At 42.7% G+C, this 12,621-nt stretch overlaps 1 protein-coding gene across 2 annotated transcripts; it reads left to right on the top strand.

Moving 5' to 3' along the window:
- Nucleotides 1-909: 909 nt before the first annotated feature.
- Pgam5 (PGAM family member 5, mitochondrial serine/threonine protein phosphatase) lies at nucleotides 910-9,249 on the top strand. 2 transcript variants are annotated; one of them, XM_051176389.1, is made up of 6 exons: nucleotides 910-1,143; nucleotides 3,682-3,860; nucleotides 4,736-4,861; nucleotides 4,945-5,033; nucleotides 5,131-5,261; nucleotides 7,995-9,249. In XM_051176389.1, exons 1-6 carry the CDS (start codon nucleotides 953-955, stop codon nucleotides 8,143-8,145), a joined length of 867 nt encoding a protein of 288 aa, XP_051032346.1. In that variant the 5' UTR covers nucleotides 910-952; the 3' UTR covers nucleotides 8,146-9,249. The 2 variants fall into 2 exon arrangements, with proteins under 2 accessions (XP_051032346.1, XP_051032345.1); XM_051176388.1 differs by having other exon boundaries at nucleotides 5,128-5,261.
- The last annotated feature ends 3,372 nt before the right edge of the window (nucleotides 9,250-12,621 follow it).

The raw sequence follows: 12,621 nt of genomic DNA, 5'->3' as shown, positions 1-12,621 counted from the left end.
CTGGTGTCTGACTGAGGTCTTACCAGGAAAGCAGCTGTTATGGGCATTCAGCTGTTTACACACTGGGACTCACGGTGCAGACACCTCTGCAGCTGCAGTGGACCACCACAAACTCAGCTGAAGATTTGCTCTAGTCATGACCATCCCAGGCAGCACCCACTGACACTGAAAAGTAGTATTGTGAGCAAGACTAGCATGGTCGTGAACTCTGATAACCTTGCAATAATTTCATCCAGGCCAGAGGGGCTGTGCAGAAAGCCTCTGATTGGTGTAAACATTCATGAGGGACTGCCAGGATTGGTGCTAAAACTATTGCTACTATGCCCCTTTTCTCTATATATAAATGGACTGAGGCCTATTTTCTAATCAGTGGAAATACACTGTAGTAATTAGCCACTGTCAAAGGCCACGAGAGCTGTAAGCCTCTGAACGTGCCATTTTGGTCCCTTGGCCTTAGGATGAACAGGGCCTAGGACTGTCCGCACTGGAAGAGCAGTTGAACTACTTTTCTACTCAGAAGGGACCTGATCAGTTGATCAATAACAACTAGGGTGGTAAAATGTGGAGGCAGAATGGGAGGTGCTAGGGGAATGGAGAGTTGATAGTTTAATGCAAAAGGTTTTAGTTCAGGAAAATGGAAAGAACTCTGGAGGTGAAAGTTGATGGCTGGAGAACAGTATGCATACACTTAAGGATTACAAAAGAGAACAAAAACCTGAGGTTTTTCAGTTCTCACCTAAATCCAGTGCCAAATTTTGATTCCTTGGGTACTCACACCCACCAAGGAAGGGCACGGGCGCCTGTCACCCGGCGACCACCGGCAGGTGGCGCCCCAATCCACGTTTCCTGCTCTGTGGAGTGGGATGGAGGGGAGGAACTTCCACCAGCCGGAAGCAGGCACATGCGGAAGTGTGTCCCTGGCGTCCTGCCGTGGGGCCGCGCGATTTGAGGCATGGCTTTCCGGCAGGCGCTTCAGCTGGCGGCCTGCGGTCTGGCGGGTGGCTCAGCTGCTGTTCTCTTCTCCGCAGTAGCGGTGGGCAAGCCGCGCGGCGGCGGGGATGCAGACACGCGCGCAACCGAGCCGTCGACCTGGACAGGAGTCTCGCGTCCCGGGCCCAGCGTCTGGGACTCCAACTGGGACAGGTGCAGGGACGGGAGGGAGGAGCTCGGGCCTGTTTCTTCACATCCGTCGCGGTAGGGCGCATGTCGGTGCACTGAAGGGGTGTGTACTAGTGGTCTAGAGTTTGTCTGAGGCTCCCAGGATCAGGACGACGCGTCCTCCAAGGGTCTCAGTGCCTAGACTTCCTCCAAGAGTTCCTATACCCGACCAGACAGGTACCTCGCAAAGTCCTTATTCAGAGACAGTATACCCGAAGGTCTGTGTCCAAGGACCATTGTCTTCTGAGGTTCTGAAATTCTAAAGGATCAAGATTTATTTATTCACCTATCTATCTATCTATCTATCTATCTATCTATCTATCTATCTATCTTTATTTATAGTCAGGGTCTTAATATATAGTCCAGTTGTCCTCACATAGTCTCCTGCTGCAGCCTGAGGAAAATTGGGATTTCAAGTATGCTATTCTCTCAGAGGTCAAAGAACCTGTGCTTAGAACTAAGAGTTAAGTTACCCATCGAATCCGGTTTAGAGTTGCATGCAATGAGTTCCAGCAATAGGAGTCAGAGGCAAGCAAATCTCTGAATTCTAGGACAGCCTGAGCTATATAGAGACCCTATCTTTAAAAAAAAAAAAAAAAAAAAAAAAAAAGTTACCTGATATAATTTGTTTCATATAGCCAGGCGGTGTTGTCAAGTCTAGCTTGGTTTATACTCCAGGACAGCTAGGGTTGCATAAAGAAACCCTGTCTCAAAAAGCAAAGCAAAACAGTTTCATATTTGCTTGCCATATCTGCATTTGTGGATGGACCGATATAGTGGCTGGATCTTAGGTGGGGAAGGATGCATCGAAGAGGGATAAACAACAGCAGGAAGGGACTAGGAAGTGGGTATACCTACTTGGTTTTTTTCTTCTGGGTCTTCCTCTCTGACAATCATACCCAGATTTTGTGTGGTTGAGACCCGTACATTCCTGCATCTGCAACAAGACTTTGGCTTGGCAGTATATAGGACTAACCAGGTTAGTCTGTTCAGATAATGCTTGAGCTGCCACCACACTCTCCAGTCCTTCCTCTTCCATCAGTTTAATTTTGGCAGCTTTGACTTTGCTGTTTCTGCCTCCTACATTATTTGTTTTTGTAGGGTTTTCCCATGTAGCTCTGGCTGTCCTGGAACTTGTTCTGTAGACTAGGGTGGCCTCAGACTCAGAGATCAGCCTGTCTCTGTCTCCTGAGTGCTGGGATTAAAGGTATTCTTCATCTTACCTGGCTCCTGCCTTCTACATTAACTGAGTAGCTTCAGCTCCTCCATACCCAGTCCGCCAACTGCAGTCCTCAACCATTGTGATGGCTACTATCCCAGTGACTGCTAAACATTTAAAACGTGCTTAGTGTAACTTAGAAAAGAGCTCTATTTTTATTTAATTATAGTAATCCCTCTGTATCCTGGGGGTTGGTTGGTTGGTTCCAGGATCTCTAAACATACCAAAGTCTGTGGATGTTCAAGATGGTGTAGTATTTGCAGGTAACGTAGATGACTAGGATATCCTCCTGTGTAGTTTTATTTGTCATACTAATACAATAAAAGTGCAACCTAATTAGTTCTTAAATTATACAGCTTGAGGTAAAATCACAAGAAAAAAAATCCTGTTTAGTACAGATGCAAATGATTTTGAATATTTTTGATAACCTGGTTGACTGAATCTGTGAGTGTGGGATTTACTTATTATATAGCTCAAACTGGCCTTTTGTGATCCTTCTGCCTCAGCTTTCCATGTGTGAGGACTTTGTACTAGATGTTAATGCATATATGTGATCTTGGTACTTGGAAAGCTGAAGTCGGATTGTTGTGACCTCAGCCTGGACTACACTGAGTCTGTCTTATAACCAACAAAATAAATAAATGAAGCAGCCCCAAAACTAGTAGGTCAATACAGACAGTACAGTTCAAGGCTCTGCTGCAGTGCAAGTATCCATAGTCTCACAAGTTTTTATCACCTGGTTGCATACTTGCAGTATTATTGACAGTTTCTCCTTTTTTTTTTTTTTTTTTTTTTTTTTCCCTTATGTGCATGTGCGTGAGATTGTGTGTGGATTTGTAGGAAAGCCTGAGATAGAAAGTGAGATTCTTCCTTAATCATGCTTTTAGATTATCCTTTAAGATGTGGTCTCTCAATCATAGCCAGAACTTGCTAACACAAATAGTCTCGCTAGTCAGCTTCTTTTGGGGATCCTTTCTGAGGCTAGAATTATAGTGGGCCACCATGCCTACACAGTATTTAAGTGGCTTCTGAACTCCAGTCTTCTTGCTTATTCTTTAACAAGCACTTTAACCTCTGAGCCATCTCCCTAGGCTCCCTAGCCATCACCAAGAGGATGAACCTTAGGCTTCACATAACTGTTATGCCCACTGTTGCATCACCCTTTTGTCTGGTTTTTGGGTGAAGAGTGCAGGTGTGCTCTGTGAGGCTAGCCTCCCTGGGCTTGGCTTTACCTCTGGCCTTTTTCCTTGTACTGAATCAAGATGTCTTGGACAAAAGGTAATAAAACATGCTTTCACAATTAGGCGAGAGCCACTGTCTCTCATTAACCTGAAGAAGAGGAATGTGGAATCTGGAGAAGAAGAACTGGCATCCAGGCTGGACCACTACAAGGCAAAGGCTACAAGACACATATTCCTCATCCGGCATTCCCAGTACCATGTGGATGGCTCCTTAGAAAAGGACCGCACTCTGACCCCATTAGGTATGACTCCTTGAATGGCCTTGAAGCTATCAGCTGAACTTGGGATATTGGCCTTTTCTCCTCTCCCCATTTCAGCATGTGTTGAGAGAGATAGTCTCAACTATGTACTTTAGGCTAGTTTGGATTCCTGACCCCCCTGCTTTGTTTCCCATGTAGGTGGGAACTTGAATGCATGGTAGTGTACATTTACATTTTAAACAATTTCTTGTTTGGATGACATTTTTCCCATTTGTACACATATTCAAAAGTTGGATGGAAATATGTCTCCAGGCATGTTCTTTAGCAGATTATGCCACCAACCCAAGGAGTTGCTTTGTTGCTTTTGACACCTGGGCATAAACAGCAAATCAGGTCATCACTGTGGTGATGGAGGTTCCCATATCCAGTATAGAAAATGATTTTCAAAACAAAACAAAACAAAAGTGATGTCTTGGAGTGTTTCTGGCCATATGCCAAAGTACATTTGACAAAAAGCATCTATATTTAATACTAATGTCTCCTTCTTGTCACCCCTAAGAATCAGTTTGTAGTTTGTTTTGGGGCAGGACTTGAATTCATGGCAATCCTGCCTCAGCTTCCAATGTTATGTCCCCAGTTGCAATTTGATTTTTGAGTATAGTTCAGTGAAAGGAGGAATAACAAAAGGCTCACACTCCACTGCTGGTAAGTTAACTCACTGTTGATAATTGAAGCAGGTGCATTTCTCCTTGGGGTTGAGGATAACTGATTGTTTCTTTGCTACCTGAGGACCTGGCCCTGGTTAAGCCTATGAGGGCAATATCTTCAAATATCTTTAGTGCTTGATAGCTCTTCACTATTTATTCAGTAGGTGGAGGGACCTGATATATGACTTTCACAGTTATTTTTCCTTCAAGGTCGGGAACAGGCTGAACTTACAGGGCTCCGACTTGCAAGCCTGGGATTAAAGTTTAATAAAATTGTTCATTCCTCCATGACCCGTGCTGTAGAGACCACAGACATTATCAGTAAACACCTACCAGGTGAGTACTAGTTGTCTACCTTGCTGAGGGTGTAGATTCACTCTTGGGGATACATTGCTGAACAGGGGTCTCCTCTTTTCCAGGTGTTTCCAGAGTCAGCACAGACCTGCTACGGGAAGGTGCCCCTATTGAACCAGACCCACCTGTCTCTCATTGGAAACCAGAGGCTGTGGTAAAAATGACATCCCTTGTGCCACTGGATTAGGGCAAGGCCTGCCCTTAGACTTGTCTGCTTCCACACTGACAACTCCTTGCTCTGCTCTTAGCAGTATTATGAAGATGGAGCCCGGATTGAGGCTGCCTTCAGGAACTACATCCACCGAGCTGATGCCAAGCAGGAGGAGGACAGCTATGAGATCTTCATATGCCACGCCAATGTCATCCGCTATATAGTCTGCAGGTAAACGCTATTAAGGACTTCTGTGTTGTGCCAGGCATGGTAGGGCACACCTTTAATCCCAGCACCCTGGAGGCAGAGGCCAGGCTGATCTACAGAGCTAGTTCCAGGACAGCCATGGCTATTACACAGAGAAACCCTGTCTCAAAAAACAAAACAAAACAAAAAAAAAAAAAAAAACAAAACAAAGAATTCCCTATGTCTAATTCACCTTGTTAGCACCCTGCCACCACCCTTCCTAGCCCAGGAGCTGTGTTTTGGCCTCCACTACCTTGTGAGAATGGTGAACTAGGGACCATTCAGAATCCTGTTTTCTACACACTTGTTCCAACTGCCTATTGGTGGGTGCTGCCAGTAGCAGTCAGCACTAGACTTGATCTGATAGTTTCCTTCATCCTGTTGGTATCAGAACTTCTATAAGTACCGTCTTTCTCCATGTTTGTGAACAGTGTGGGCACCTTGTAGGTCAGGATACTTGTGTGCTAGTCTTGGACATGTGATTGGACATGTGCACAATCACCTCTGTACATCATGACCTGTGATTATTGGCTTGCTGCTCAGCAGAATGTTCCAGGCTCATGTTATTTTCCTACATGCCCTTGTTTTAGTCACTTTTCTATGGTTGCCAAGGTGGTAACCTGCTCCCTATTCTTTGATCGTCACCTGTGCCATGATGTATATTCCCATCACACCTGACCAGCAGCCCAGGGATAGCTAGGGTACCTCATGGTCAGTTAGTCATCTGTCCCAAGAAAATACAAGGCTGTTGGAAAGCTGAGGGTTCCTGCTGTGCTCCTGGAGCGCCATATCAGACTGAGAACTGCAAATAGAAAGGAAAGTGGTATGGTGGACAGGTGCTTCTAGGATGATTGTGGTCCCAGCCGCTTGTCAGGATACACCTTTTGTATTCCTCTCAACATGTGAACAAACCAGGAACTGACTGTTTATTTTGTACCTCATTATCATATAGTCTATAACAGCCCTTGACATTGATGTTGAAAATGCAGAAAGAAGAAACTAGGAAGCTTGGGAGGAGTACTTACACTGTGAGGATAGGCAGGGAATCCTTAGTTCATTCAGGAGTGATCATTTCCTGAGTTGTAAAGGATAACACTAAGACTGTAGTCGTCTGGGCTGAGGTGTGGCATAGTGGTAAATAGCTTGTCTGGCATGTACAGGAGCCTGGGTTTGATCCTCAACAGGAAGGAAAAAAAGGCTTTAATTTTTAAAAGGATTGTTGTTTCATGTGTGCCAGAGCTTGTGAGGAGGTCAAGGACAACTCTGCGGAGTCACTTCTCTCCTCCCTTCTACCTTTATGTGGGTTCCAGGGACTGAACTCAATTTGCCACACTTGTACAGCAAGGGCCTTTGCCCACGTTGGGCCATCTTACAGTCCACTTTATTGTTTAAAAATATACTTCATATGTCAGGTGTGGTGGCATACACCTTTAATCTCAGCACTTAGGAAGCAGAGGTAGGCAGATCTCTGTGAATTCCAGCTAGCCAAGATTACAGTGATACCTTATATAAAGTAACCTATTATGACTTGGATCTGGTGGCACATACCTTAATCCCAGCAGTTGGAAGGCAGAGGCAGGTGGATTTCTGTGAGTTCTAGGCCAGAACTATTTATATTTCTGTGAATTCTAGGCCATTTCTATAAAGGAAGTTCCAGGTGAGCCAGGGGTTGCACAGTGAGGCTCTGTCTCAAACAAAATAAATGAAACCTGTTTACGTGAAAACCTGTGTGGCCTTTTGAGGATCTAGAAGCTCTTTTTAAGCAGCAAAACACCACAAGGCATATAGTGTCCAGCAGACTGGGATAGAGATGTGGCTTATTCATTGTAGAGTGCTTGCCTAGCATGTTCGAAGACCTGGGTTTGTCTTGTCTCCAGCAACACAGAAGTCCAGTGTGAGTTTGAGCCCAGCCTGAGCTACATAAAACCCTTTAAAAAAACAGTGTGGGGGGTGGGGAGTGGGGTGAATACTATGTCCCTTTTCAGTATTAGCTGGGACACATCACACAGCTTTTACAGTATTTACAATTTAAAATTGATAAACCTAGTAGCAGGAAATGTCACATATGTTGGTAGGCTAAATTGGATTCAACTCAGGCCAGTTCCCGAGGATAGAGCACATTCAATTACTAGAAAATGGCAAGACCAAACTGTTCAGCAAATACTCCTCTGTGTGTGTGTGCGCGCACGTGTGCATAGGTACCCTTAGAGGCCAGAAAAAGAGGATTCCCTGTAGCTGAAGGTATTAGAAGTTGTGAGCTGCCCAACATAGGTGCTGGGAATTGAACTCTGGTACTTTGCAAGTACTCTTTAACTATTGGTCCTTCTCTCCAGCTCCAATACTTGTGTCCTTAAAAAAAGGAAATCCTTTATGGATCATGTGTTATACCTCTATCCTAGGAGACCAGCCAATTCCTGTCAGAAATACTTGTAGCACAAATTTGGATGCTTCTTGATACAATGCAAAACAGCCTTGATATAATTGGCTCTGAGGACATTTCTGAGTTAGTTAGCTGGGTTGAGGCCTTGTCCCCATATGTCAGATCCTTAGTGTACTATTGAGACCTTTTCCCTGAGAATCCTTTCCCTGAACACAGTATCACCTCAGTTATTGACCTAGCTGAATATACCTACTCCAAAAGGTTGTCAGCCTTGCCTGACCCAAGAGCAGCTCTGTACCTACCTGAGATTTCTGCTAGCGTCATCTTTCTCTCCCCAGAGCACTGCAGTTTCCCCCGGAAGGTTGGCTCCGCCTGTCCCTCAACAACGGCAGCATCACTCACCTGGTGATCCGACCCAATGGTCGTGTTGCACTCAGGACCCTTGGGGACACAGGATTCATGCCCCCAGACAAGATTACCCGGTCCTGAGATTGCCTGTGGGACTGACTGCACCCTCTCCTCTGCTGATGGCCTGGCTGCAGCCTTCCCATCCTTGTTTTCCCTGTCCAGGCTATGCTGTGGCTTCATGTTGTCTCCCGGAAGAGGATATATCAATGACACATTTGGGTGCTTATTTCTGGCCCAGGCTGCAGAAAACAACTTATGGGTTAGATGGCCTTTCTGAAAGCTTTCTACCTTATCATTACCACTAGCACTGCTCTACAAGGTGTAGACAGGAATCTTCTGGGGCACAGAGCAGACATTATGGGGACTGAACTAGCCTGGCTGTGCTGTATCAGATGATTGCAGTAGATCAACCGAACAACCCATAAGCTCTGGCAGAAAACCTGCCAGACAGTATTGTGGTTGTTTTCAACAATCTAGGAACTTTTGTTGCTTAAATATTTATCAAATATTTTCCTTATATGGGTTCTTGCTTTGAAAACCCACTTGTCAGCTCAATTAAGAGAACAGGATCTATTGCATCTGAATAAATGAACTTAAGGGCAAAGGGACTGGTTTCCTATAAGCCATGAAAGATGTGGCATTGCAGAAAGACTGTGTCTGTATATGGTAAGTACATGACGGTCCTTTGGAAAAAATGAAATAGCCCAGACTGACCAGATAAGGTGCCATATGCTTGTAATTCTAGCACTTGGGAAGCCAAGGTAGGATCATGAGTTTCTCGCAAGCCTGAGATATGTAGAAAGTCTTAAAAACAAAAATATCCCAGAGTGACTTAGTTTGCTACTGGTTACTGTAAGCTATTTAGAAATGATGTGTTTACTTCAGATATTCTGGTAACTTAGGAAAAAACTGGTTTGTGTGTATGTGGTTTTTGTTGTTTATTTTTGTTTTTTTGAGAAAGGCTCTTACTGTTGCCCAGGCTAGCCTCAAACTCGAGACCCTTCTTGGTCTTCTGAATGTTGGGAATGTTGCATTACCATATCTGGCCCCCCAAAACCCAAATACAGTTTCTATAAAGTGGTTGTGAGCATTTTATGTAATCAATAGAATGAATTGGAATATCTGACCCATCTCTTTGTTCTCTTTGGAAACTAGTATGTAATAAAATTTTACTTCTTTGTTGTTTGTTTTAATGAAAAAACATGGAATAATTAGAAGCACTTTCTCAGTGTCTTCTATCCCAGGGCTGATCCCAGGTATCCTGCTTGGAGAACTATCTCCCACAATGCTTCCTGTTCAGCGCTGTCATTTGGAGGTAACCTTGACTACCCTGACTACCCACATTCCGCTTTCTAGCAGTAGTGGAGGCAGGCATGCAAGGCTGTTAACTTCTAAACACAAAGCTTAAGGTTACTCACTTGACTTGATGGGAAGGTAAAAACATTTCACAGGGAGATAATGACTTGCTCAGAATCAGTGTACTAAGAGTATCTCCCACATGGTACAGTGTCCATAATTTTTAAGGACTGGCATTATTTTATGAATAGGCCACCTCCTTGTATATGAAATGAGTTATCTTTCTTGGAGGCTGACAGTCATCTACAAGGCATAGTGATCACTTGTTAACACCAGTGATCCTGCCCTATCCCCTTGGATCCCAATTCTTATCACCTGTCAAAAAAAAACTACACTGCAGAGTGAGAGCTGAGAATGATGTAAGACCTACTGAACAGCAGGGACAGGAAGCTAGAGCAAGGCCCTGCAGAAGTCTGTTGGGTAATGATACCAGTGATCCTAAATCAGGCCTTTTGCTTGCTGGGCTGTTGTTACACATAATGTTATGTCAAAATTTAATTTTCTGACTTTAAAATTATACTGTTATTTCCTCATTTGTCTTGTAGGAAAACACTGAAGTGAAGTATAGCATAACACCCAAATGAGCGTACTAATTGTTAGATTTGAAGCCAACCATGAGAAAATGGGTTTCTCATGTAAAGTTAAGACTAGAATGCAGCATTTGGCTCGGTTTAAGAGCTATGTAAGTTTCAGGAATACCGGTTTTCTTAAATATGAAGCACTTAATATTTAGTTTCTTTATGGTCTATGCCTACACATGCTATGAATACTGGGCAGGAGTGCCCACCAACCCAGTATTAGGGTGTCTCAGAGGCACAATGACATTATGACGGAAACCAAATTTGTGGTGCTGGATGTTGAAGCCACATTCCTTGGTTTGGGACAGATATTTAGAGACTTCTGAAATACTAATCAAGTAGTGGGAATGATGTAGCACTAAGGGCACTGATTCTTCTTGACTATTGTGTTTTACTTCATCCCAGTGTTTTCCCTATGAGACAAATGAGAAATACTAATGACTAGATTTTGACATAATGAATGTGTGAGTCAACAGCCCAGCAAGCAAGCTAACCCTAACCCTCAGGAAGACAAAATCCTAACCATTTCCTCCGAAAGCAGTAAAGATCCAACTATTCAATAGCATCTGGTATTGGTTCCTGCCACAGTACAGCAAAAACTAATTTTCAACAACACTGTACTTTGTTCTTCTCTAGAAGCAAACACTGGGGATTTCTGTTGTCCCTATTACATCCGTACCATGCCACTTGAGGAAGGATGCCTTACACACCCCTATCACACATTACAAACTAATGATTGTTAATAAAAAAGAGGCCTCCTGCTGCCTATAATCAAATGATATCAACTGTGTTAGAAACCAAAAACCAGCAAGTAAACTTATCCAGTTCAAGGCCATTGAGGCAACAGAGTGAGACCACTCCACAAATATCAATGTGATACACAAATTAATGTACTTTGCCATGAAAATACTGCTTACAGTTTTACCAAAAAGGGAATTCTGTCCATTAAGTCATCTTTATGAAAACACTGTATAAAAATGATTCATTAAACAGTGTTTATGGCATAGAATTACCAAGAGTTACTAATAGATATCACACTTACACACTAGTGAAAAAATGGTTCAAAGGTAGTTTAAACTTTAAAATGGGCTTACAAGATGGCTCAGCAGATAAAATTGTCACGTTCAATGACCTGAGTTGGATCCCTACACCCTACCAGAAATAAAAACCGACTCCTAAAAGTTGTCTTCTGATCTCCACACATACATAAATAAATGGGATTAAAAAATAAGATTAGGTTGGGCTAATCTTGGGAGGCAGAGTCACATGTATCTTTGTAAGTATGAGGCCAGTGTGGTCACAGACCAAGTGCAGGACAGGCTCCAAAGAACCCTGCCCTGTCTCAAAAAATGAAATGAAACAACAAAATAAAAAACCCCCAAAACTAGGTTTGTAAAGCCAGCACAAAACTAGTACTTCTATTTTCATTTGAATATTGAACCCCCCCCAAAAAAGAAAAAAACAAAAAAACCCAGGCCAAAATGGTAAGAAAACAAGATCATAGCTGAATATAGCGCGTGGATTTTGTTTTCTTTTGAGAACAAAGATAATACTTTTATAATGGCATTGTTTTCAGGTCACTGTATGTTTTCAGGCTATCTTGTATGTATATTTACACAGGAAATGAAAACATCCAATATAATAAACTTTGAATCCAAAGTCTTAAATCTCAGTTCTAATATTTCTGACCACATTAAAAATAAGATAAAAAACAAAACAAAACCCAAACATTTCAATTCTATTTTTAAGGTAAGGTCTCTATGTAGTCCTGGCTACCTCCTGAGTGCAGGGATTAAAGGCATGCACCACCATGCCTGGCCAGAATTTTCATGAACAAAAAAGAATCTAACATCCATTTAGTAACATTGTAGAATCTCAAAATCTAAATTCAGGAAGATTAAAAATGACTCACAAAAGGCACTGAAGTTGGCAAAATTAGTGGTATATTTTCAGTTGGGATTAAGTATTGCAAGTGTGCAAGCAGTTGTGCCAGAACCTACCTTCAGCAGGATGATTTTTACCTTTGTACCTTAGGGTGTACAGCACACTCTATATAGAGTTTGCCTGTAAGGAACAGGCAAAAGTGAACATTGTAAGCTACTGAAATTTCAGGGCTCAAATTTCAAGTTTTAGGTTGTAGTGTAATGCTGTTTAAATGAATTCTAAAATGAGATATTTGTCATGTAATCATGTAAGACTATGGAACTTTGACATTTCTTAATTATCATTACAGTGACAACTAAGTAAAAGCACAAGGTGAAGTTCTGAAAACTAAAAATTGTGTTTTAGTTCTTGCTGGTGAGTTTTCTATGATTACTGGCATGACTCCCAATGGCTTTTAACTTTTTCGCCCCCACAAGAAAAGGTAATTTTTTTTTTTTTTAAATCTTCTAGCACTGTTTTGAGCATTGCTATTGAAATCTGAGACAGTCAAGACCCATTTGCTTCCCTGCCACCTGCTTTCTCGATGTTGGAACAACTAGGAATAATAACAAACATACATTTTTGCCACTGTATATAAGAAAGATGCTCCCACCCAAAGAATGAGACAACATCCAGTTAACCTTCAGAAACACTGGGTGTGCAGAGCTGCTGCTAACACACCTCATTTGCTTATCAGTTG

This window comes from Phodopus roborovskii, unplaced genomic scaffold, assembly GCF_943737965.1.
Source record: "Phodopus roborovskii unplaced genomic scaffold, PHOROB, whole genome shotgun sequence".
NCBI classification, from domain to species: domain Eukaryota; kingdom Metazoa; phylum Chordata; class Mammalia; order Rodentia; family Cricetidae; genus Phodopus; species Phodopus roborovskii.
The sequence above is the reverse complement of the archived record's forward strand: the minus strand, read 5'-3'. Positions and strand labels throughout refer to the sequence as shown.

Bases quoted from the DNA above. Each gene is read 5' to 3' on its own strand.
- Pgam5 (XM_051176388.1), top strand. From the start codon at position 953: ATGGCTTTCCGGCAGGCGCTTCAGCTGGCGGCCTGCGGTCTGGCGGGT. The intron at 4,862-4,944 runs GTGAGTACTAGT...CCTCTTTTCCAG, and splicing joins TATCAGTAAACACCTACCAG to GTGTTTCCAGAGTCAGCACA. The intron at 5,262-7,994 runs GTAAACGCTATT...TTCTCTCCCCAG, and splicing joins ATCCGCTATATAGTCTGCAG to AGCACTGCAGTTTCCCCCGG.